Source organism: Carassius gibelio, chromosome B8 (genome assembly GCF_023724105.1).
Source record: "Carassius gibelio isolate Cgi1373 ecotype wild population from Czech Republic chromosome B8, carGib1.2-hapl.c, whole genome shotgun sequence".
Lineage (NCBI taxonomy): Eukaryota > Metazoa > Chordata > Actinopteri > Cypriniformes > Cyprinidae > Carassius > Carassius gibelio.
Window position 1 is genome coordinate 20145502 of NC_068403.1, and position 26814 is coordinate 20172315.

General features: G+C 35.6%; 1 protein-coding gene across 1 annotated transcript; it reads left to right on the top strand.

Moving 5' to 3' along the window:
- Nucleotides 1–315: 315 nt before the first annotated feature.
- LOC127962968 (leucine-rich repeat-containing protein 75B) lies at nt 316–25989 on the top strand. Its single transcript, XM_052562590.1, has 5 exons — nt 316–891; nt 7840–7968; nt 11024–11136; nt 22460–22805; nt 23801–25989. The coding sequence occupies exons 1-5, from the start codon at nt 619–621 to the stop codon at nt 24032–24034; spliced, it is 1095 nt and encodes a 364-aa protein (XP_052418550.1). The 5' UTR covers nt 316–618; the 3' UTR covers nt 24035–25989.
- The last annotated feature ends 825 nt before the right edge of the window (nt 25990–26814 follow it).

The following is a 26814-nucleotide window of genomic DNA, read 5'->3' on the forward strand; positions in this document are numbered from 1 at the left end:
AGGAGATTGCTGGGCATTGCTGGATTTTACAGTTTTTGACAATTGGTGTTGTCTAGCATTGGTATAGAGATTTTTTTTTTACCTCATACATACGCATCTACATACATACATACATTTACCTCATACATACGCATCTATTTATGAAATTGATTGACCATCAGTTTAATAAACTTACTTAAAAATCGATTAAAATGATTTGTTGACTTCACCCCACATTTTTCTTTCTTGGCATGTGGGGCACACACACGAAACACCGATAGCCAATGGCAGGACAGTACTCGGTAATGATCCACGCGTGGTGCTGTGGAGAACATCTCCAGCATCCACTGAATACCAACAACAGCATCAAGCGGACGTGTCCTACTGACAACAAACACAAATACGAGGGTGCGAGAGCTGGGATAAAGAACAAAACACTGACATTTCTGCAACTAAAACTACTACTCGTGTCGTCTAGCGGATTTCACAGAGGACACTGACTGTAAGCAGAGCGAGTACGTGCTACCCAAGTTCGGACCGATGTGGAAACCTCTGGGCGTTATCGTCCAGGCTACCATGGTTATGCCCTAAAAGGGTAGTAATTATTGTAACATTTGTGATTTCAACGTAATTGAGATCATGGGCTCCAGGCTCAGCCGCCAAAACAGTCTCGACAACGAGAATTTTTCAAGGAGGCGACGGAAACATCTCGACAGTACTGGAGAGAGCGATCGGAGCGGAGACTTCTTGTTTACATCCCTGATGCTCAGGTCGGATAAACTGCCGGGGATGCTGAGGAAAGCCAACCACAGCCCGTATGTCAGACGAGTCGCCTGGATCCGAGAGATTCAGAAGCTCCTTCGGGAGAGGAAGAGAGAAGAGGCGACGGACGTGCTCAAACTGTTGAGGAAGGTGAGGGAAATGAATGCCCTGCAGTGCTTAATAAACATGTGCATCTGACAGAGACAGCTGTAAAACATGCACGAGTCTCTCTCTCTCTCTCTTTGTCTCTCTCTGTTTTATTGGTATAGCATGTGTTGCAATGACTGACACAAATATTGCACAGATGCTTTAGTAGAACACACAAAGACAAAAAGTGTAATTCATTAAGAAAGCTTGAATACTATTGTAATATTGTCAACAGGTTTACAATTTCATAATAATAATAATAATAATAATAATAATAATAATAATAAAACAATATATATATATATATATATATATATATATATATATATATATATATATATATATATATATATATATATATATATATAATTTTTTATTTTATTCCGGGGGACAATATTAAAGTGTGGAAAGAGTTGTAACTGTCTTAGGGTAAAATAATTAAATAAATAATCTACATGATTAGATTTTTTTTATGTTTTACCATTTTATTATATTGTTCACATTAATTAAAATATTAAAGGTACTATTATAATATGATATAGGTAAGATAAGCACTTTTAAAAAATATTATTAATATCTGTTTACCCTAAACAACATGAGTAATCAACATGCAGGAAGCCATTTTGTCATGTGACAAGAAAACAATCAAACAAAAAGGACCTGTTGAGATTGTCATAACTCTGTCAAGTTTTAATTAATTTCATTCCAGTTTTAGTTTTTTCATTAGCATATCAAGTCAAACTTTCAAGTAGCTGAAAAAAAAGTAAACTTTTTTTTTTTTTATTCTGGTGACTACATTTTTTTTATGGTTTTAGTTTTACTTTAGTATATAGTATAGTAGCCCTGCTTTTTATGAATACCTTTTGTGACTCAAAAATCACGACATTTGTAAAAATATATATTTCATATTAAATAAAATAAGGAAATTAAAAATAATAATGTGTAATGAAATACATCCTCGATGGTTACACTTTAGCCAGTTTTGTCTTGACAAGTGTTTTCCAAACATATATGAAACCAACAAGAATAGTTCTGAGAAAATGGCACATCGTCCCCTTGGAATTATAAGGTTCTATCTGCGTTCTGAGTAGTTTTGAGATAATGAGCTTTAAATTTTTGTGTTCCATAGACTTCTGTAGATAGAACCTTTTTGTTTTTTCAATAAAAAATCCCAAAATGTACACAACTTAAAATAAAACATCACATAATGTAAATAAATTGTCACAGAATAAGAATATGTGAATAACTCAATTTTGACCAAAATGTCAGATAGAACCTTATAATTCCAAGGGGACGACGTGTTTTAAACTAGATTTCCCATTTTCATCACGTCAGACATCCTTCACGTGGGATGAGAGTCACTGACCCTCGTATAGTATCCAGTAGGTGAAATGTAGCTTGGCATTTCCACTTGAGACGCCCGCTGTGCGGCTCGCTCTGTAGTGCTGCAGTGACTCACCTTGTGCAAGAAATCCTTTCACTGGATTAGCTGCTGCTGTTTTTTGTTGTCGAGACTCTACACAAACACTAATAGTAATTCCTGAATTCTTCTATAGGACATTTGTTCTGTCAGAGTGACCCATATACTCAAAATCAACACAGTACAGAGCAGCAGAGAGAGCTGACCGATGACAGAGGAGTGCAGGAGATCACGAGGTCACTCGCATAAGTGTGTCATGTACATGTGTAAGAATAAGTCAAAAGTATATATATATATATAAATATAAACAATTTAATATATATATACTGTAAACTGGGTCAAGAAAAGGTACTTTAACATTGAAAAAGTGTGTCACATTAAAGAAAAATCCAAAATGTGAAGTCTTTTTTATTTTTATTATTTTGCCTGGAGCAAAAAAGAAGGCTGATATTTTTCTCCTGCTGTGTTAAAAGCGTTGATGTGAGGGCAGAACTTGTCAGAGTTCATGAACTCCTGTTCTCCTTACAATCTCTTCTTGATATCATATGGTTACTGCGGCAAAATGACAAGGAGATGCAGCTACGCCTCAGCAAAATGGAGTTTAAAAGGGATTCTTAGTTCTTCCTTTATTCCCAAACCTAAATATTCATCCATACAACTTTATACCCCCCCCCCCCCCACACACACACACACTCCCAATGTTCTCGTCTTTGCAGCTGCCCATTCCCTAATTTCTAATTCTGTTGCCTTGCTCATATGAATTGGCTACTGTTGATTCGATTTTCATCTGTTGTTTTGATTAGAAAGCATCTGCCAAGAATTATAAATGGATCTGTTGCTTGCTGGCTTTTCAAAGAAATTTCAATAAATTTTTAAACAAAAAACTTTTTATATACTATAGGTTAAGGGCCAAACATATTTTCATGTACATGCAATGTAAAATAATAATAATAATAATAATAATAAAAATATATGTATTTATTTTACTGTAGAATAATGTAAAAATGTTTGAAAGTATATTTTCTTTTTGTGGAAATCTATGTTAAATTTAACAATAAAAATAAAACTGTACAGCAAAAATGGTAAAAAGAGATCCCACAAGTTATGTGATGCATCACATTTTTTAATATTTAATAAAAAAAAAAAGTTTCTTCTTACTTTTATAAGGCAAAACAGATTATGGAGAGACCAAAGCACATCTTGTATTTTACCACTTTTATTACGATATTATTATTTCTGTTTATCTTGTATGAATCAAATCCAGTGAGAAAAGTGTCACTCGTTAGATAAACATATAAAAAGCATAGGAATAAGCAAAGGATTCAGCCTACAACTCTTTTTGGTCATTATTAATTTCGATTATTGTGACAAATTGTCTGTGAAGACCTAAATAAAACATATAAATTTATGCAAGTTATACAATATAGTGGTCTGAAATCAGGTTACAATCCTGTGAAGCTGAGAACATCATTTTACTGTGAATTTCCTGTCATTTTCTTTATAATTTATATTCAAATTACAAGGTTTCCTATGTATATTCGCTGTTAAATTTATTTGTTTATGCATGAAATATTCCAGCAGCAAAAGTATAGCCTCACAGAAGGTTTGAATATGTACAACAGGCCACACAAATCAAGAGCAGGAGTAGCACAGGCCTGCACCAGCAGGTCTTATAATTATTAGTCACTTGTGTGTATTTAATATTCACACTCTGCGCTCTCTTCTCATGTTTTCAGTCTTTTATGTCATTTCCCCCCACAGTTTGCCTGTTGTCATCCCTTTGTTGTCTTTTTTAAATTCAGTCTTTTATAATTCCCTTTCTTTGCCTCCCTCTCTCAGGATGTGCTGTTAATTACATTTGAGAATTTGACATCCCAGAGCAGAGAGTGTTTTAATCAACACAGAAAGATAGTCCCGGATACCTATGCTACGACAAGCATGTCACAGTAGACCCGTGGTGTGGTCCTCTGTGTGCAACCACAGTCTTTATTAAGGTCTTTATTCTCCCATTATCACAAAAAAGAGAATTAAAAATGACTCTCATGTTTCAGAGTCACTAACAGGACCTTACACAATAAGAGTGGACATGTAAGCAACTGATAAGAGAACATGGGATACGCAGATCAGTGTCAAAACAATCCACTGTAAAAATGATGATAAACTGCAACATATGAATTTAGCATCTAGTTTATTATTAGGGGAAATAAACATTTGCTAATATACTTGTTACAGCACAAACTTGGGTATGAGGACCTCCTACCAAGCAAGAACCCCCCCGTAGGAAACCATCTGCTGTCTGATTTTTACAGAAAAATAAATACATAAATTAATTATTTTTTTTTTAAGTATAATAATAAGCTATAGTGCTGTCAAACGATTAATCACATCCAAAATAAAAGTTTTTGTTTACATAATATATGTGTGTATACTGTGTATATTTATTATGTATATATAAATACACACACATACAGTATTTATTTAAAAAAAAAAATCCATGTATTTATATTCATATAATGTAAGGGAGGCATCTTGCCCGGTTTTCCTTGACTTACAGAGATGTGGGTTGGTTACAGTACTGCAGCTATAGTATAGTGATATCACATTGATGAAAAATTATTTTGGCATAAAGGATCTAGAGATACCAGCTAGCTGGACTGCATCTAAAAAACAAGCTGACAGCCCCAGATCTCACATGATATAACTTGAGGCAGCTGTCAGCCGGTGCTTGGTCTTTTACTCAAAAAGCTTGTCATAGAGACGATATTATTAGGATTCTTGGAAGTCACAGTTACAGGAATTCTTTTGAAATCCTAAAAGCTTTTTCATCATCATGTCCTACTTACTGTCTCCCAGCCCTCTCATGTCAATTTGTGTTGACTTTCACTATAATTTCTTTGTTTGTGTTGGTGTGTGTTGTTCATACCAAGATTAAATGTTTTTTTAGACTTAAGAGACATAAGATCCAAAAATGATTAGACATCCTCACTAAAACAAAAATACATCCATCTTGCCCACCATCTGAGACGTGAATGTGCGCATAACTGGCCCTACACATCTTGTTACATGCATTTTTTATATTCTGCTCATTCGCTGTCTGGATCTCATAGAACAATATTGACATTTACGTTTCTTGGACAGGAAGTTTAACCCTATAAACAGACTTTATTCATTTTTGCAGACAATGCATAGCTGCTAGTAACAAAGAAATCAATATAGGCTCATTGGAAAAATTTGCATCTACCTGCAAAAACCTTACCTATAGATAAAATACACTACAGTTACATAAAATAAACACTTGAGGCAGTAAAACACCAACCATTTTAACTCATTAACTCATTATGTACAACAATCAACAATAATAAAATTTTACAAGATTCACATTTATCCATTTCAGATAAAACTAAATGCGCTTTTCACTGGACATTTTACTTTGAAAGTGATATAATTTTGCTCAAATGTTGCCACAAGCATCATTTTTTTCTAATGATCATGGGTTGAAAGAAACAATACAAGCTCAACCTTCAAACCAAAGCTATCCAATATTCCTTCTGGAAATTCATGCTGGTCTAAGCAGGTTGAAGTGACCCCTGTGCTCTTTTTTTTCTATGGAATTGAGATTCAGCACACGATAATGTGGAAAAAAAGAGAAGGTGTTTGGTGCTGGATGGATGGAGAAGAGTAGGGGACAGGGAGGTGGGTAGGTGTGGGCGTCTCCTTCCCTGCAGCTAAACACATTTAAGCATGCACACTCCAACTGCACTGAGTGCAAAGATCTGTTCCAATCAGAATATGCAAGTCACCATAGATAAAAGCATCTGGTCTTTGAATATTAATAACCCAATGGAGGCAGTTTCATAATCCTTTCTGTGTTATTGAAAGTCTGCGGCTCTCACTCTGTCTCAGTGAACCCCCCCCAATCTTGCCATCCTAGAGTTATTCTTATCTATGTAAATCAAAGTTGCATAATACATGAAAATTATGTTCTCAACGCTGGGACTTTCCCAAAGGGCCAGTTGACTTTTTGGGACAGCTGTCAAATCCAAATTTAGATGCAGAATAAATGTTCAAAGATTTTAGGCTTTTCATTCATTGGTCAGAGTTTTCTATTCACTATGGTTTTTGCAGCATTGAGCATTGTAGCTAATCGCAGACATATCTGTTGATTTCATTAATGCAATGGCCAATCAGAGGTGTTTAAATTAATCAGAAGAATCTACTCACTGCTCAGGTGCTGGAATTTTGTTTAGAGTTCAACACGCTCACAAATCCTCTCATTATAACAAACAAAGTGTAGACACAATTTAAATAAGAGATTCATTGTGCAGTGTTATGGTTCATTGAACATAATAGAACTTTGCGAAATTGCAATGTACTAAGATGTGTGACAGCTTTTTAGTCATAATAAGGTGAGCGCACTTTGTGCAATTTCTAGGCTATAATCCATTCAGAATTTAAATAATTTCACTGACGGATTCACTCTCCTTTCATTTATTCAGGTTTGCCACTTGCCATTGTGTAGTGTTTACCACTTCAGTTAAAGTGAAAGTAGTAGAGTGAAAGTAGAGCAGGTGTGATTGAGTGGAGGTGGGGACTAATTTGAATATTCATAGAACCTTGTAAACTAGGGTAAGGTAAGGGTTCGGAATTATATTCAAGTCATTTTAAGACAAGGAATTCATTTTCATGGGAAAAAAAAAACATTTAAATATGCTATTTTGATTATCAAAGTTTTAAGTTTTAAGAAAGATTAAAATAGTCAGGACCGTTTAAGTCATAATGGTGGGTCTTAGCTTAGGCAACATGGACAGTGTTGTCTCAAGTCAGTAATATCACAAATCATACATGTATCTGATAGCTAGTTTGTTAAAAAAAAAATATATAAAATTTAAGCATTGGGGTCTATAATCATTTTAAAAAGAGACCAGAGATGTTTGGCAATATCCACGTTTTCTTCCAGATAAGTATATGCACATACTGTACTTTATTTGTGCAAACTCTGCATATGGACGTTTTCAGGCAGAAATACTGATGATACATCATTTATATAATTTTTTTCTCCCCAAACAATGTGCGAGCATTGGCCCAGCGAATTCTAAAGAGCAACCGAACATGCAAAACTTACATACTACCAGCCTATATATATATATATATATATATATATATATATATATATATATATATATATATATATATATATTTTTTTTTTTTTTTTTTTTTTTTTTAAGTTGTTTTGTGTGTTTTTTTTTTTTGTTTTTTTTTGTATTTTGATTTTGGAGTCAGCAACTGTTGCACACATAAATATGGAAATTGTGTGAAATGATTAGTAAATGTGGCCCCACTGACAGCAGTCAGGAGCGTAACTTGTGTACCTAACTACCTATAGATTCCAGCATAAATCCCTGGCATTCCAACAAAAAGGATAAAAATAAGCATTCAGAGCCATTCAGTACATTGTGAAATTGCCAGAAAAGGCAGCTTGAGGGAGGGACTGATAATATGTGCTCTCTTTCTTTTATCTTTATCTTTTTCAGGACCTGGGATTAGAGGGTACGTCACTCAATGATATCCTCTATAAGAACGCATCCTTTCTGAACCTGGTGGACCCCATATCTCATGAGCTCCTGCTGAGCCTGGCTAAAGACATGCAGTGCCCAAAGAAGGTGAGTCATTCAGCTTCACTTCAGCGTGTAATTTCTTCACTTTATTGATTGCTAATTAAAGTAAATGAAAATAAATGTGTTTGCGTATAGTGATTAGCTGTCCTAAGATGTCTAATTTGTGTTTCTTCATGTATTTATTTCAAACCCTGTATGCATCAAGAAGTTTAGTTAATCTCTTCGATTAACTTTTAAGCTCAAGTCTGGATAAACTCAAACTATTGTTTTTGGGTTACGTTGTTATTATTTTAACAACTTGCATCACAACCATTCCTTAAATGATTTGAAAAATATTCAGAGTGTTATCTGAGTCACTGTGTCTTAATTCGCTGATATGCTGAAAGTACGATATGATTGAAGATTAGTGGGCCTTAAGTAGCCCAACAGCTATCCAGGATCTTTGAATCAGCACCTCAGGCCATTCCATTGAGACCAATTTCCTTTTCCTGCTGAAGCCTTGATTTGTAAGCCATACTAGCTGCGGGGCACAATAGAAACTAGCAGTTTTATGAAAACTCTGCTTGCTTATCATACTTTTCTATTAATGATAGTCTATAATAGAATGCAGATTTTTCTTTTTCTCATAATGATTAATGCAGTTGCTGAACTCTGAGGCTGCTGCTGAATAAAAGAGAAGATGCATTAAATTAGATGGAGATCTTGCTGTGCCTCTGTCAGAGTCATGAGGAGGTGGTTCATAAAGGAGATATACATTCTCATCTAAAGATTCAGCTCAGTGTGACACTCAGTATAGACTACAGGACTGTAAGCAAACTGTCACTAGGAAACTGCACACTTCAGTCTGACCTGCTTTGCAAGTGACAGTGGCTGAATTTGATTATATCAGAGATGGCTGCCAAAAAAGGCTCTGAGCAGGGCAGACATTCAGGTGGGAATTGTGCCCACTGATACCCAGTCCACTAAAGGAATTATGCAAATTAGGTAATAATATAGAAACGGACACAAATTCATGCTGGACACTGTATGATGCCACTGCACAGAATTCAATATGAAATTCCATCTGTCACATATGAGAAAAAATTTAAAAATTAGTATGAGATAAAAACTTTACAGTTTACATAATTATGACAAAAGAAGTTGAAATTATGAGATAAAATTCATAATTATGACAAAAGTAGAAATTATGGCATAAAAAGTTACAAATATGACATCAAGAAGAAGTTATAAGATGTATGACATTAAAATTATGATATGAAAAGTTTGAATTATGAAAAACTATCATGGGATAAAGTGATTATTATAGAAAAAGATGCAATTATGAGATACTAAGACAAAATTATGAGATAAAAAATATGAGAATCTAAATTCGAAATCAAAAGTATTGCATTCAAAAGTCATAAAATAAAGTCAAAATGATGGGATACTAATACAAAATTATGAGATAAAGAATATGAGAATCTAAGTTCGAAATAACAAGTATTGCAATAAAAAGTCAAAATTATGAGATACTAAGTTACTAATTGAGATGACCTATTATAATGACCAATTCGTACGTATTTTACGAAGTGGCTGATTCGTACAAATTCGATTAAAATTTTGTATGATTTGTCTAGACCCCAGTGACAGGTAGGTTTAGGGGCAGGGTTAGGTGTAGGTCATTCGTACAAATTCATACGAATTGTGCAACTCGAAAAGTACATACAATTTACCACAAATCTCCATGATATGATCATCAATTTAAAATATGTTTCAGTAGAAAATTCACAAACATTTTATGTAAAATTCCAAAAGAGTAGCCATAAACACTTTTGTGAATATTGTATATTCCATTATAAGCCTCATTTGCATGGAAAGAACCCACGTTCACGCTGAAAACAAATGACAATGACTTCATGTGAAGTACTTTTTAATATACAGTCTAAATACTACAGTCTACAGTTTTGCAGCTGTGAATTGAATTTGCCCCATCAGCTTTTTTGCAATTCATGTTACAAAGCAGAAAATCTAAGGGCATTGGTGTATTAAATGGCATTGGTTTTACTTCACACCTGTTCCAGCATAAATATTTGATGAAATGATTTATTCCACCTCCTACAGTCTGCAGTGTATCGTCAGTTTTGCATCTCTAAATGTGAAACTGTCACCTCACTTGCCAGTGGGAGGTCCAGAGATTTCCATCGAAGCAGGGTGCAAGTTATTAATAGAAGGCAACACTGCAGTGAAATTTTGGTTTAGAGAGTCAGGTTGGTCTGTGACATCTAAATCCACATCAATCCACTCTAATCCAGTTAAAACTGGGGCTAACAAATTGTGTTGTCTGTATGTGACTATGCCCCAGATCCTGTGTGATCATGGGTAGAGTTAACTACAGCAACTGTACAGCTCCGTTTAAAGCAGGCTAACTTTAGCAAGTGTCCAAATGACATTGTAAAGATGTCAATAAAAACTGACTTTCACTGAAATGAAAATCGATGAGTTTTGAAATTTAATTTAAAGGCATAAAAGTGCCCCTCTTCCAATGGCATGCCTTCTGACAGCTGTCTTACACACTTTATCGAGAATATTTGTACAAGGCAGCACCGACAGAGACGGACCGACCTACTCAGAAAAGCTCATTCATTTAAAGATGATTTTAATTAATTATCTTGATTTTTTTTTTCTTGTCTTTCACTGATCTGTATCTGAGGAATTCATCTGATTTGTCTGGTACACATTGAAAGTGTTTAATGATTGAAAGCTTCAGATGATCATCTTTGTAAATCCACAAGGCAAAAAAAAAAAGAGAGAGACACAAAGCCCATCTGGATTATATATCAGCGAAGATTACTGCTTTCAGTCTCAGAGAAGATTATTTTTCTGATGTACTTTTTGTCCAAATCTAAATTTAGATCTAAAAATCTCATCAAACTTTAAAAAAGAAAAATAAAGACTGCAATGAGAAAAACTGCCCTGATCTGCTCCTTATAGTGCTTTATTTTGTTTACTCGCAGAATATGAGAACTTCATGCCCCAGGCTCCACATTTGTCTTGTCAAATTTGATCAAAGGGCTCTTTTTTCATTTTATATTGTATATTTTTATTCATGTTGTTTTTTCAGGACTCAGACACGCTGAAGTCATCTGATAAAATCTGCAGACAGCTCATCTACCACCTGACCCCTCACTCCAAGTGGCTTAGAAAAAGTATGTCCCGGAGAAAGGCCCAGGCCTGGTGAGAAATCTTCCCTGTCCCATATGCCATCAAAACATCAGAAAGTGCTGAGATGGAGTAAAATTTCATTCCATCCCTCACAGTAACATCTCACATGCTGAACTATATATAGTGTTTACTTCAGCTTCTATTTGTGTATATATAGTATATACTATGTAATCTATAACATATTATAGTAAACTGATCTTTATCACTATCATATTATAGTCGTATAATTTTATTCGTAGGCTATACTAGAATAGCATTTATTAATATTTTGGATGAACTTTTATTTAAAGTTATCATTTGGGTTTTTGTTAAGGTTTTAGTAATTGTATGAGCTTTTGACATTTCATGTTGACATTTTATTTTATTATATAGCATTTTATTTTATTTTATTTCACTTAGTTGCCTATGAAGCATTTCTAATGCAATTCTAATTTTCAGTTAATTTATATATATTGATTTTTATTTGATCTTTATTTCAAGAATTTTTAAGACAAATTATTTTAGATTTAGATAAAAACACATATTTTTGCCATTCCTCCTTTTTGAGACCTTGAAAATCTTCTGAAATCTGCATAAACTGCTGATCTGTTCCATGATTTACTGAGCAGAAATCTGCTAGCAGTTTCAGACAGTGTGATTACAGATGAGTGTAACAAATTAGAGCTTGTTTGGCCTGTCACCGCCAGGCCATTAATCTCACCCTGCTTCATCTCTGCTATTGATTGGTAGAGTCTTTTTACCAGCACTGCTGCTGGATGTGGGAAGTGCTGTCTGAAGAGAGAGCCATAATGCCATTGTTGACTTGGGTGTATTATACTCCACAAGGTTGACCTGAACCTTATTTATCAAATTTAAACCAGTTCACTTCACTTGATTAATTAAATTCATCAGGGCAGCCAGTTTGCAGGGTGTTAAACAAGCATCAGTCAATGGTTGCAGAATATACAGTATTTGGCATATTTTGTGCTTTTTGAAAAGTGAATAAATATGTGTATGCCACACATTTATGACCAGCATTACATGCGCCTTGAATCCATTGCTTCTACTCAATCCAGTTTTTCCATATCCTGAATTAACCAAGCTGCCCTGATCCATTACCTTTAGGCTCTCAGGGGAGGATAAAGCAATGAGTGGATGAAAGACACACAGAGAGAAGGGTATTTTCACACTGCACTTCTCATGTATGATGCAGGGTTGCTAAACGTAAGCAAGTGTTACTGTACTGGTCATTTTGAAACAAGGTCATATCACTTATGAGAAATAATATAGCAGTTCCAATAGTTCAGTGATGCTATCAAATGATTCACTGCCAAAAATATTTCATATGTAGACATATATAAAAAAAATATTATAATAATTACTTAAGAAGCAAATTAGCATGAGATATTAAGACTTTCAGAGAATATATCTTGTCATGCACAATGTTTTGGTTTTAAATACAAACCTAACTAAATTTGTTAGATTCATGTTCAAAACAAGACAAAAATGCACTTAGGTTAAGATTTATTGGTGTCTGACTCTGTTATTATATTGTATCATAATTTATAATATTATTGTGGTACATGTCTAAAAATAGTACAAGCATTATTAGATTATATTATTAGATTATATATATATATATATATATATATATATATATATTTTTTTTTTTTTTTTTTACAATGTAATACTATGGACCCTATTTTAACGATCTTAAACGCAAGTGTCAAAGCGCGAAGCGCAAGTAACTTTGTGGGCGGGTCTCGGCGCTGTTGCTATTTTCCCGGCGGGATAAATGGCTCTTGCGCCCGGCGCAAATCTAAAATGGGTTGGTCTGAAGTAGCTTCATTATTCATAGGTGTGGTTTGGGCGTAACGTGAAATAAACCAATCAGAGCGTCATCCAACATTCCCTTTAAAAGCAGGTGCGCAAGTTCCATTATAGATTGCTATTATTATGGCGTATTTACCAGGCGCACGCCAGGAGCGGTTCACAGCCGAGGAGACTGATGTTCTTGTAAGAGCAGTGAAAGACAGAGAAGTTGTGTTGTATGGGGATGGGAGAATAATTAGCCTGAATAATTTGTAAACTAGATTTATGCCTATTTTTTTCACATCTTCGTGGCACACCACAATGATTTTCGTCATCTCATGTGTTAATAATTTTTAAGTGTAACAATTTATGATTTGCAAAAATAACTGTTGCATCTGTGTAGATTACTACATGAGCAACGTGTATGCGCGTTTTGCACGCTATACATTATGGTCAAGCATGCGCCCTTAAAATAGCATAATGAACAACTGCGCAACGCGCCACTGACTTTAGACTAGGTTTTTTCTGGTCAGTGGCGCAATTGTTTAATGGAACAGCAAAATAGCACCAGGGATTGTTTGCGCCGGAACACGCCTCCTTTTTTGAGCTGAACTGCCCAGGGAGCGCAAGTTCATTCACTAGTTTAGCGACGTGCTTCTGTGGAGGGAAAAGCGTGCTTTGCGCGGGTGCAAAATAGGAATGACACATGCGTCGGTGTACAAAGTCAATTGCGCTGGGTGCAAGATAGGGCCCTATGGCTCTGTTATTTACAGCCTTAGTGGTACTAAAGCATGATTGACAAATGCAAGTGCATTATTATTTACATGGCACTCCTAGCTACTTTGAAGAATACCATGGTGCACATTTAAAAAAACATGGTATTATGGTGGGGAAATGGTGGGTAATGCATTGTGTACACATATCTGCAGTGTGTGTGTGTGTGTGTGCAGCTCGGGTTCAGGAGCCCTGGTGAGGAGGATCTGTTATATTCTCCCTAGAGCTTTGTGTTCATATTAGTCAATCTGACAAACAGAGAGTTTGCAGGTCCCTGCTGCTCTACACTACAGAAACCAGACACAGCACAAGGAACACGCTCTTCAAATAGTGTGAGAGTGTGAGAAAGAAATGAAGAAACAAGGTATGGCCTTAGAGCAAAGGACAAGACAAAACAAGAAAGAGAACCTCAGAGATGGAGAAAAAGTGTTTGTTCTGAATCAATATTTTTGTCTTTTCTTTCACTAAAATACTTAAAACATGCACTTCATGCTTTGCTATTTGATTCTGAGTTTCAGAGGATATATCTTGAGATATTTTATAGGTTACATCGTATGTGTGTCTCCTTATTCGCTATTTTTCATTTCATGCTGGTCCTATTAGGTGCCATATTACCGTAATGCAGCTCTATTTGCATGGAAATGAAAAACGAAATGAGAAAGAGGGTTGGTAATATATGAATTGACAGATTTATATGTGTCTTTTCACTTTTGATGGATCTACATTAGTTTGTTCGTCTCTTATACAGACATCCTCAGACTTTTATTGGGGTTTAACTTCCATGGATGGCGACTGAAGATAATGTAATTATAGAGTGGGTAAAAAGATTAATATAACATCATGGGGTATTATTCGATAGGAAAGAGAGAGAGAGCAGAATGGTCAGACAATGCTAAACGGGAGTAAGAGAGATCTAAGAGGCGATGGAAGAAGAGAGATTTCATTTTTTGCTGGTTCTTTAGTGTGCAGATTCTTGAGGCTTGATCAAGAGTGTATAACAGGCATTGTGGAGGATCAACATGAAATAGGACCATCTTTCTGACACCCGCATGTGTTTGATTGGCAGTATAAAGCGACTGTCTGTGATGACTGTGTGACTGTCTGATTTATCCAGACTGCACACATGCATGCTCAGACATACACAAACACAATCTGTCAGTCAGCCTAACGTATTATTTTTGCTTTCACATTTATTAGGGATGCACAATTAATTTGACTTCCCTTGCATCAACATTTTCCATTTGCAATGTGTTTTTGCAGTGACTGAGTATTGTAATTGATCACAGATATTGATGCACATGAATGTGATAATGAATAGGTATTTAAATTATTATTGTTCAATTGTTTGGGATTGGTAAGATTTTTTATGTCTCTTATGCTCACCAAGGTTGCATTTATTTGATTTAAAATGCAATATTGTGAAATGATTACAGTTTTCTTTTTAAGATTTATTTTTGGCATTTTTAACTTTATTATAATAGGACAGATCACAAGATGAGAGGAAGCAAAGCGGGAGAGAGATAGCAGCGCGGATTGGGAACGGTCCTCGATTTGGGATTTGAACTCGGGACATCTGTAGCTGTATATCAAATTATTACAATTTTCTGCTCAAATTAACATTAACAATATTTTTTTAATATTATAAATATGTTTACTGTCATTTTTGGCATTTTCATGCATCCTTGCCAAATAAAAATATTATTATATATTTTTTAAATATGTCTTACTGACACGTAACTTATAAATGGTAGTGTAAGTAAAGGCACAGCAATGACAACCACTCCAAATGAGCAAGGTTTAAGTCTGATTCACAAATGTGTGTTGTTATTTTCACTTTTGTTCAATTATTTTGGATTTGCTTCTTTTTACACTACACATTTTTAATGTAGATAGTCTAGCAAATAATTGACACTCTAAAGCCCCTTTCACACTGCACGTCGGACCCGCAATATTCCCGTAACATTGCCTGGTCGCCTTCTGTGTGAAAGCAACCACGTCCCGGAATTGATTACCGAATTGAACCCGGGTCGGGGACCTAGTAACATTGCGGTAATCGATCTGGAACGAGCGCTGTGTGAACAAAAGCCAGATCTAATTCCGTATCGAAGTGATGACGCGCGTTATTGCGCGACTCTTTTACCGGCTGTTTTGAAGGAAGATCAACATTCGCGACGAAAACATATGTGTAATGAAGCAGAGATCACTTTCCGCACTGACGCCGAGATCGTTTGCTTGCTTCAGTGAAAGTATAACGTGCCTATCGTTGTCAACTCGTACATTACACGTCACGCGCTGATGTCACGTGTCGTTACGGGATCTTCAAGGGTTGTGTGTGAAAGCACGCACATATACCGGGTCATCACTGGCACTGTGAAAGTGCCAAATCTAGCGACCAGGGAACAATTACAGGAACACTTTACCCCTGTATTTGCTGGAATGGCAGTGTGAAAGTGGCTTAAGAGAGCTACCGAACAAAACTTGAATGTTTCCATAATCAACAAGGCATAAACACCATAATAGATTAAGTGATTGCATAAAACTTATGCACTTAGCTTATGAATATTATTCATGTGACTGATTGGTAATTAGGCACTAACATTAAGAGAGATCACGACTTGATGATCCGTGTGTTTATATATTAAAATGAGTTGTCACTTTATGTGGAAAGGCTTTTGTTGTAGCCAAACAAAATAAAACGTCTAAAATGTGATTATTTTCCAAAAAGGAACAGGAATTTCTCTGAATACATGGTTATGGATTGCATGGTCTAGATAATCTGATTTTGGAAGAATTTGATAAGCAACGTTTCGGTCTCCATTTCAAATCTTTTTGGATTACGAACTGATATCTGTGCAAATATGAGCAGTTTGTGACACTGTTGATATCTTATCCGAAACTCTAGTGGAGACACATGAAAGATTACTAGGGGTTAGTTCTCAATGGTAAATCGGAGATGTCAGAGACATTAACAATTAGTTTACTCAAACAAATTACAATTCTATGATTGTTTGCTCACCCTCAAGTGATTTCAAACCCGTATTTGTGATTTGAATTTCAGCGGGTAGTGATTCTGTTCTCAGATGGCATGTAATTGTCAGTCTTTCTACTTCTGTGTGTTGTATACCTGTGCTCAGTTAAGGCCATGATGTGTTAGTGCTATTTGCAGGCCTTCATAGAAAGACAGACCAGCATCTGCTCCTGGAGGCGGGTGTGAGTCTGAATCTCACACTGATAAAAGGTGTGAAAGCATCCACTCAGGTAGAAAACAGCCATTGCCATGCCAACGGCGGTGGGAGACATGTCTTTGTACCACTCTTTTCCTCTTGCCTTTCTTTTCACTGTCACTCATTCTGCTTGGTTGGTTTTAAGCTTTCAATATTCTCTGCATTATCTGCCACCTCTCAGACCCTTTCAGGTCAATTCAGGGATGAAGAACAGGCAAACCGGCTTTACTTCTTGTGTACAGGTTTTGCTAAATAATCAAACTCACAATGATGTTTGCTTTTCAATGGAAAATCTTTTATAATTTTTTTGTCCCATGTGTAGACCATTAGCATAGTGAGAAAAATAAAACACTATGTTCATGTTCCTTTTCATCTCTGTCTGATCGTTGTTTAAAATGTCTTATATGAGTATCTGCATAATTAATTTTAGACAGTTTGCAAGAATGTACAGTGTCCTGGCGGAGTGAACGAGGTTTAAGAGAGTTGAGTGAGGGCACAACCTCAGTCATATTGCCAGATTTGGATTTGTCTTTTCCACTTAACTTGACCATTTAGAAAGATAATAAACTGGGAAGTTTAGGGTTAGTGATATCTTTATCCGATCTTATTTGCAAAATATTGGAACTAATTTAAGTTTTATTTTTTTTTATTTTTTTTGCTTTCATTGCAATACTTGGCAACACATGCATCACCTGCACTTAAACTTACAGTAATAAATAAAATGCATTTATTTGATCAAAAATAGAGTACAAACAGTAATATTGTGAAATATTAATACAATTTAAAATTACCGTTTTTTTTTTTTTTTTTTTTTTAGTATATTTAAGTTACAATTTATTCCTGTGATGGCAAAACTTAATTTTCAGAAGTCATTAGTTCTGTAATCAGTGTCACATGATCCTTCAGAAATTATTCTCATATGAGCAGTTTGTGCTTTGATTTATAGAAATGTAGCAACATTCTAAATCTTTACTGTCACTTTTGATCAAATATTGAATCATTACTGAATAAAATGTATTTCTTAAAAAAGAAAAGAAAATTGAGTAAAACAAGAGTAATGTATTATTTTGATTCACTTACAAATATAACGTACAATAATGTAAATACATTAATAAATCAAATGTTATGTTTGTTTTATGTATAGTGTTGTGCCAAATTGTCTCTTTCTTTTAATATAGAACATCTTGGCACAAACAATTCTTTTGAATCCAGAAAAGAAGCTTTTTTTTCACACTGACAGAAATATTTTTGATTTATCTTTTTTCATAGAATTTCGTGGGAATGTAGAGAGTCGATTTGTGTGATGACAACAACACGCAGTATTTGAACATTCTCAGGGTCTTAACGCTAGCTTCTTGTCATGCTTGACTGCCATACAACTTTGTAGGTCTTTTCACTGCCAAAGCAGAACATTTTCTAGACTAACAGATGATGAAGCTGTATGCACAAAAGTAACAGTTGACTCCACACATATTTCCATAAAGTCAAAGACCTGTTCATTTTATGTGTGGTTGTGTTTAAGATGCAATCAGCTAGCTTGAAGCAGATAGTAGGTTTCTGACTCTCATTAGCATATAGAACAACACTTCCGTTATTCCTTTGTTCATTTAGACAGATCACTGAACGAGAAATTCATATTTAAATGAGGATTTTGCAGTAATGCTAGAAAACACTTTTGTGTTTGTTTTCAGATTTGCATATTTATTTTTTAATGAACAAGCTGTTCACTATTAGGAAACGCTAAGCTATGCTGCTTGCCTCTTTTCAACCATTTTTGAACAGAATCAGATTGACATAGGTGCTAAAAGGGTGATTTCATACCTTAAATTAAGCAATTTGGAATGAGTGAGAAGAGAAGAGCCTGTTGATTACTGATTGTGTAACATGCCAGTAAAGCAGAAAAGATTTTTTTACTCTGAGGCTTGAATCAGACGCGTCAGGGAAGAATGGAGGGAGAAAATGAAGGCTGAGGAGGAACTCTTTCAGCTCTGCATGGACAAAATCTTGTCTTTCTCTTGATGCTTCGATGTTTTTCTGTAGACTAGAAGACTGGTGCAGAGGGAACAGACATTGGCGGCGTCTGAATGCAGAATGCTAAGTGTCTGTGATCGTACGAAAGCTGACAGTAAGGAAAATTTATGTCACTCATAGCTGCTGGTTGCCAAGGAACGTGAAGTGAGCCCGAAGTGACTGTAATTTAAACTGGCACCTGGTCGCAAGAAAAATAAATAGATAAATAACATATTAAAATGACTTGTATTATTCTTTCACCCATCCTGCTGCAGTGGCAAAGATGGCACATTTTGTTTCACAACCTGAAAGTCACAGTTCACCTTTTTACAACATACAGCCCATCACACAAAAACATATTTAAAAAAAATGATCAATCAATATTTTTCTTATTTTTCAGTAAACGTATCTCATGTATATAATGCTTTAAAACAAGAACATAACATTGTATGCAATTGTGCCCATCAAGTAAATTGATCCTGTTTTAAGAATATTTAAAGAAATAGTTTTATAATAGAATAGAAAAAAATGTTTTTAATAACCAATTTGTCCTTGCTTTTAAATAATTCAAATCTAAAGTAAGTTTGGCAGGTCAGCCTTATCGTATTTCCTCACAAAAGCACCTCCCTGCTGACTTTTTATCTAAATTGATCCCTAAATCATCTTCAAAGAACTTCTATAGCATTTCATCACAGCACGCAGTCTTTTCATGGGCCAACCTATTGCTATTTAATCATGGAGATCCCTCAAATGTCACTGTTTAAAGGCAGAGCAGATTGCCGTGTGAGTTAGCAAAAATAAGACAGCAAGCTCAAAAGAACCACTGTATGTCAAAATAAAGCCTGTGGACACTTGTATAAAGCACAATCCCCAGGGGCTTTGGACCTGGAGTTATATTTGGCAAATAAATTGAATTTGGGCCCAAACACAGAAGAGCAATGCCACCTGCTACCAGTCATAAGGAAATAGAGGAAGACTGTCAGTGGGATTTCATAAAGAGATATCAGCCTTTGGGAGGATTGTTATAATACATTTGCATCTCAGTGTGGGTGTGTGTGTGTGTGTTTACTCAGCAAATGAATATTCTTTTGATCTCTGTCCTGTGGTTTGTGTGGCAGTATATATTACAGGAGTATCCCTATTTCCATTTCAATCTCTTCATTGTTACCATGTGACCCACATCATGAAGAAAGTATCATGTACATCTGTGGAGCTGAGGGATTTCTGTCTGTGTTTGCATTTTATTGATCCTGTTAATGGAACCGGGTTAAAATGAAGCACACACACTGGCACAGAGAGGTGTGGGGAGGAACTGGAGCATCTTTACTGATTTTCACTTCATTTAAAAAAATAAAAAATAAAAGTATATTGTGTAAGCATAAACATTTTAGTTGGTTTTAACGGTGAAGTGTATAATTTTGGTACTATTAATGGAACCAAATGGAATTGGAAAAATAATGTTTTAAAAAAGGGCTCCTGAACATGCCCCCTGCCTGCCATTGGTCATCCAAATAGATAGCCATGCCCCAGACTCATATTGTTGGTTGTAATGCTAATGGATCAGTTCTTCATAGGCAACACAGAGACACTGAGAAACAATTTAAAAAGAGTACTTATTAAGGAAATAATATATTTAGATAATGGAGAAATGAATGTAATGTTTTCAGACACTTAAATGCATGTTATGTACGATTACATGGAAATGCATGTTGCTATTTAGTACATTTAAAGTTAAGCAAATGTAAAGTAAATGTACTGTAATATCAAAAAACACTATAGTTAAAAAAATAAGTATGTTATGTGCTTTAGTATGTTAGTGAACATGTAAAAATAATCGCTCTTCTGCAAAGCCAAATCATTTAAAATGTACTTTAAAGTAAACTTTTATTTTTAAATTAAATTTAATCTTAATTTTATTTAAGTTTGGTAATAAATACAGTGTTAAAGCATATGCTCTTTAAGTACACTTTAGGTGGCCTTCTGTTTCATTAATATTCTATTATTATTATATAATTAAGGGATGGAATGGCTTACTTGGTTAACTTTGCACATTAGACTGGGAAGGTATTTTTATATTGATTTACACCTTATTCTTATCTTTTTGTATTATTATTTTATTTTATTTTTTTGTTAATTATTATAAAATAAGCCTGTTCTTTTCCATTCAAATGAGCAGGTTTGTCTTGTCTAATATTCCAATCTAAAAGGTACAGTTCAGTTGAACGTTAGCCTTTGAACTGAATTTGAATGTCTTATCAACTGTTCATTGGAACTGTTTTGAGAGTGTAAAGAAGATTTATTTTGGGTGAGCAGAAAGGCACTGATTCTGTTTGCTGCCTGCAAACATAAGAAACAAACAAACAAAAAAAAAATAATCATAACAGTAGCTTTCACCATGGCAGGGATCGAGTATTTGGCAGAACAATAGTGAACTCTGACTATGAATCTTGCTTCAGAAATGTTTTGAGAAGAAAAATCTAACTTTAGGAGGTTTATCAGTCTCTTATAGTGCTCTTAAATGATCTCCTCTTACAGACTGTAAGTTTCCCCAGTACCACTTTGGTACATTATGTTCTTATGTACAGTATTTGACTTGCATACACAGACATGCCATATGCTCATGCATAAATCAGAAGCATGAACTCATGCAAGGAAGTCACTGATTACTGGTTCATGAGACTACTATGAATTTTTACATTGCATCATAGAGTACCTAAGAAGACTTTTCAGGCTGAAAATTATTTATGCCTTGCAAATATACTGAACACTCACCAATGTTATGACTCATAATGAATCATAATGACTCAAAAAGAAGAAACAGAAGGTTTGGTTTGGCAAAGTCAAAGACTACAGTATGTAATAACTGGCAACACATGCAACTTTCAATGACAGCTACTGAAGCTATAGAGGATATGTGCAGTTAAATTGTATATACACTCTAAGGGGAAAAATATGTAAAAAATTGGGACGGTACCTTTTCAAAGGATACTAATATGTATAATTTAGGTAATTTGAATTTTTTGTACCTGGGTTTTGCACAGAGTGTATGACCCTAAGTCATTTATCAGCATTGATAAAGATGAAATTTACATACATAGTGCTTCTCACGAGTTGGCAAACTCAGATTACAGTCATTAACATACTGAATACTCAGTTTTTTACTCCTGTTTCTTGTTTTATATCTGCAGTGTTCTTCCGAAAAAGCTGCTTCTTTAAATCACACTAACTAGAGAGTAAAATTACTTGCATTTGATTATGAATTAATCAAAATCCAAAGGCGAAGGATGAGTTTGAGCGCAAAACTATCCCAAACTCTTCCCCCACCACTGCAGCCTTCTTATCATTTCCCTGTAATTTGAAGTACTGGAAAGTAACTGCTTCTAGCCAGAAGAAATTCATTTTGTTAAAGCCACAATACTTCCTTATAAATGATCAGATTTAGATTCCAAATCACACCAACGCTTGTATATCCATTTTTAGTTTTCTCATTGAATTCCTCAGTGTGTAATACTTATAACTTTTTTTCTTCCACTTAGTCTTAAAACAACACTTCAGAAGAAGCTCTGCAGTGACTCTGTGGACCTTTCTGGCATCCCTTTATCAACTCGCGACATACGGCATGTGGCGTATTACCTCCAGACCAGTGGGGGCGCTGTGATATCCGTAGACCTTAGTTTCACTGAGCTCCGGGATGAGGGCCTACGTCTACTTCTGCCCTTCCTGGGTGCATTGCCCAAACTCACAACACTGGCTCTCAATGGGAACCGTCTGACTCTTGGCATCCTTAAAGATCTGACTGAAGCCCTCAAAGATTCCAAGAAGTTCAGTTGTCTTGCCTGGGTTGACCTGGGCAACAACGTGGACATATTCACCATGCCACAGGTAAAACAACAAAATCTTAAAATCAATTACAGTTCCCCTTATTGTAAGATAAATGCTTTATTTTGGGTAAAACACGGTTGTACTAAAGCACATGTTGCCTGCTTTATAAGAGGGACAACATGGATTAGCCTAGTGGGACATCACTGATGCTCCTGGAACAATAGTTGCTGACAAACAGTCATAGCCTTACTTTTGAGGCTAACCCTGAAGTCAGAGACCCAGAAAATAAAATATTATTGGCTGATTGTAATGTTGTACCAAGAGCATCAAGGATGTTGATCCAGCAGCATTCTACTTGGATGAATCAGGTTATGCAAGATCAATATTTGTTATATATGTTTTCACTCACCATTTTCAACTGGCAGGGTGAACCAGTTAATTAAAGTCCTATTTGGATGGGACTAGTTTTCCCTGAGGAGAAAAGCATCAATTTGTTATCATTAGTTGGTGCTTTAGGTATCCTGAACTAACAATGAACAATGCTTATACATAATTTTTATTGGTTCCTGTTCATTTTGCATATAACTATATTTTGTGTGTGTGTGTATGTTTGTGTGTGTGTGTGTGTGTGTGTGTGTGTATATATATCTATCTCATGCATTCATAAACAAACATGAATTAACAATTATCAATAGAATTGACCTAGATTAATACATTTTGTTGCTTTTTGATAGTTCATGATACCTAATGCATTGACTGATGTAAAAAATTGAACTACATCGTGAAGTGTTACCAATATTTTTACAATACACCTCTCGTTTGGTTTGACCGTTGTCTAAATATTTTCTTTGTACAAATAATTTTAGAACATTTTAACCAACTTTCAATGTTAAGTAAGAGATGGGTCATTCAAGTACATCTAATATCAGAAATACATTTAAGGCAACTCCATGATTTCCAGTAACACCCACATCCAGACAATAGACATTCTTCAGATATTATTTGTAGGTAATAGCAACTTAGAAGTTTTCTAACTGTTTCTACTCTGTTCTCAGCCTCTTCTGGTGGCCCTACGTCGACGCTGTAGTCTAAGGGGCAGTCTGCCCACCATCTATGAGTACACAGAGGGTCAGCCCTATTGCTACCACATGGAGAGCTCAATTGAGGAACCCAGTCACTATGAAGAAGAGGAGGATGAATACGAGCAGGAGGACGAGGATCTAGAGCCATGGAGCATCGGGGAACAGAAAAGTTCAGGTAGTTTTACCCTGCACCATTGTGAGAGGTGAGCCAATCACGATCATTGTCACCTGACAATGGGATAAAGAAAGAACGGGAGAGCGCAGGCAAGAGATCTCTTCTCACAGTACCATTTCTCCCAATCAACACCTTTTACCATCTCCCTCCTCCACTGCAGCTCCATTACCTTCCCATTGTGGTTATGTATGAAACAACAGCATCACATTTAAAGAGCCAACTAACCACCTGAACACAGCAAAAGGTGAAACACGCTGGATTGAAATTCTCTCAAAGCTTCACCACTGACTTACTGTGTTGGCAGATGACGCTCCTTGACTCGAGGTGGGGGTTCATTGGAGGCGGCCCACAGAGAGTTGTAAAGATGCTTTCTTACGCCCCTCTTCGGTCACAAATGACATGTGATGGACAGGAAAAAATGCCAATAAAAATCCCAGAGTCAGTCAACTGGCTGATGCATACCATCGGTGGGTTTGAAGCTCTACGTACCCGGCTTTTAAATAAGGTATGCTTAGGAATTTAGTGGAGTCTGGTCAGGTTTAGTCGTATTTGTCAGTGTTGCATTGCCGAGGCCGTCTCTGCCACAGCAGACCGGACCTATCACCACTCTGTGTGTGCTCTACTAATCTCCCAACAAAAGCCATGAAACCAGCTCAACAGACTATACAGCCGACCCACGTCACGTGTCGCAAGCAAAACTGCTATGTCAAGACTTTTGCATTTTCCCCCCCTTTCCAAAATGTTCACTTGTGAATACCCACGCACCACTTGTCGTGTAGTTGTGAATGATGATAGAAAAAGGAAACGCTGTTGAACTGTCAGCATCTGGTTTTTGTTGTCTACTTATGATGACAACAGGTATACTTGATCTTAGAAGACAACAGGTATACTTCAACAAAGAAACTTTTTTGTTGTATTTGAGAAGATTGCTCATCTTTTTATGTTCTGGTCTTCTTAAACAGTCTTGCTGTGTCATTGCAGAGCTGCTCCCTTTGGAATCGACCATTGAAATATGGCGGGTCATTATGCTACATTTCTGTATGGTGTATTTTAATATCTCAAGCACATTGATTAATCATGTCTTGTCAACTTTCTTAAATGTTCTTAACATCATGCTCAAAATAATCTTGCCTGTAACACAGAGTTGCAGCAACACCCCGTCTATTTTAAATCAAATTTTGGTCATTAATGATAAAATTAATGGACCTTGAGATAAAGAGCTAATGATTGTTCCATGGCCTTCAATTATCTGAGCACTTTAGTCTGTATTTTCATCAGGTTTGTGACTGAAAACTTGTTGTTAGCGATGTCGTCTTGTAACATGAACATCTTTGTCTTTCTGAAACAAAAATGAGCCAATCAAATAGTTACTGTACTAACCAGCATTTAGTTGTTTGGGAGTAAAGGTCAGATGATCAAATAATGTCAGTGTTATTTATGATATTTGCATTCTTTTAAATGTGTCAGTTGTGTGTGTATTTGTTTAATGTTTTCTCAGTCTTGACTTCAGACTATTATATTATATGTAGTATCCCACAACGTGCTAATAACTGTCCATTTTCACAGGGCCTCAACAAATCCAAATTGCAGAGTTACCTCTTTTTAACTTTCCAAAATTTAATATAAAATTAATTCGGACTATTTGGTGCCTGTGAAAAATGAATGAATAAAATACAGCGATCTTTGCATTTGTTGTTTGGCTCTGTTTCTAGATCATTACAATTATCTGTGATCTTCTTATCTGGGATGTTTAACCTGTGTAATCTGTGTAAATCTGTTACTCAGAAACACTATGTCAATATCCACAATGCTAAGCAAGCTAATACACTTAGTGGCAGGTTATTGATAGAGGGCAGCTTAACTGTCATGATGTTTTATGTGTCAGTCTGAATGAGCTTTCTCTGTCTGTGTCATATACTGTGTCCTCTGATTCTGTGCTTCAAGACTGACTGTTCAATGCTTCTGTAATAAACTTTTATTAATAATACCGTGGGTGTGGCAAAATAAAACTTGTTTCTTTTTAAGATGGAAAATCGGTGTGAATGTGTTTGATGGTTGCAAGTGCCTGTGGGAGGCTGGTGAGGTGCCCATCTGCTGATTGATATGCTGGAGTGCATGAAAGAGAGAGACAGAGAAGGGTTTTTTTATGATGATGGGGGAGGTGCTAGGATCTGTGACAGCCTGAGGTAATATACGCACACACTTTTAAAATGTTAAAGTAAAAGCTGAAAAAATTAAAATTCTGTCATTTAGACACGTTCATGTCATTCCAAACCCATATTTGCTGTTACTTTTCCATGTAAAAAAGAACATTTGGGAAGAACTGTGATGTAGCTCTTTTCTTATACAATGACAGTTCATAGTGAACTAATCTGGGCTGTGTTTCCCAAAAGTATTGTTAGCTAACGATGTTCTTTAGTTCCGTTGAACTCTATTTGTAATGACAGTTGCTTTTGGGGAATGCACCTCTTTATCTCCAAAACCTCCATAAAAGTAGTCCATTCCCAGCTAACAAAAATACTTTCTAACATTTTACTAATGTTTGCTAACGTTCACGCTTAGTTTGAAAAAAAAAAAAAAAAAGAGTTATTTTTCAACGTACGTTGAAAACATTCCAGTTTTTTAATGTTTTGAATTTTTATTGTTATGAGAATGTTAATGGAACATTCTATTTCAGAATTTTGCAAACGATATTGGAACATTAAGGCTGGAATACACTACACCAGGTTGCTGCTGGAAGAGGTGCTAGTGAGGCCAGCAGGGGGTGATCATCCTGTGGTCTGTGTGGGTCCTAGCGTCCCAGAGTAGTGAT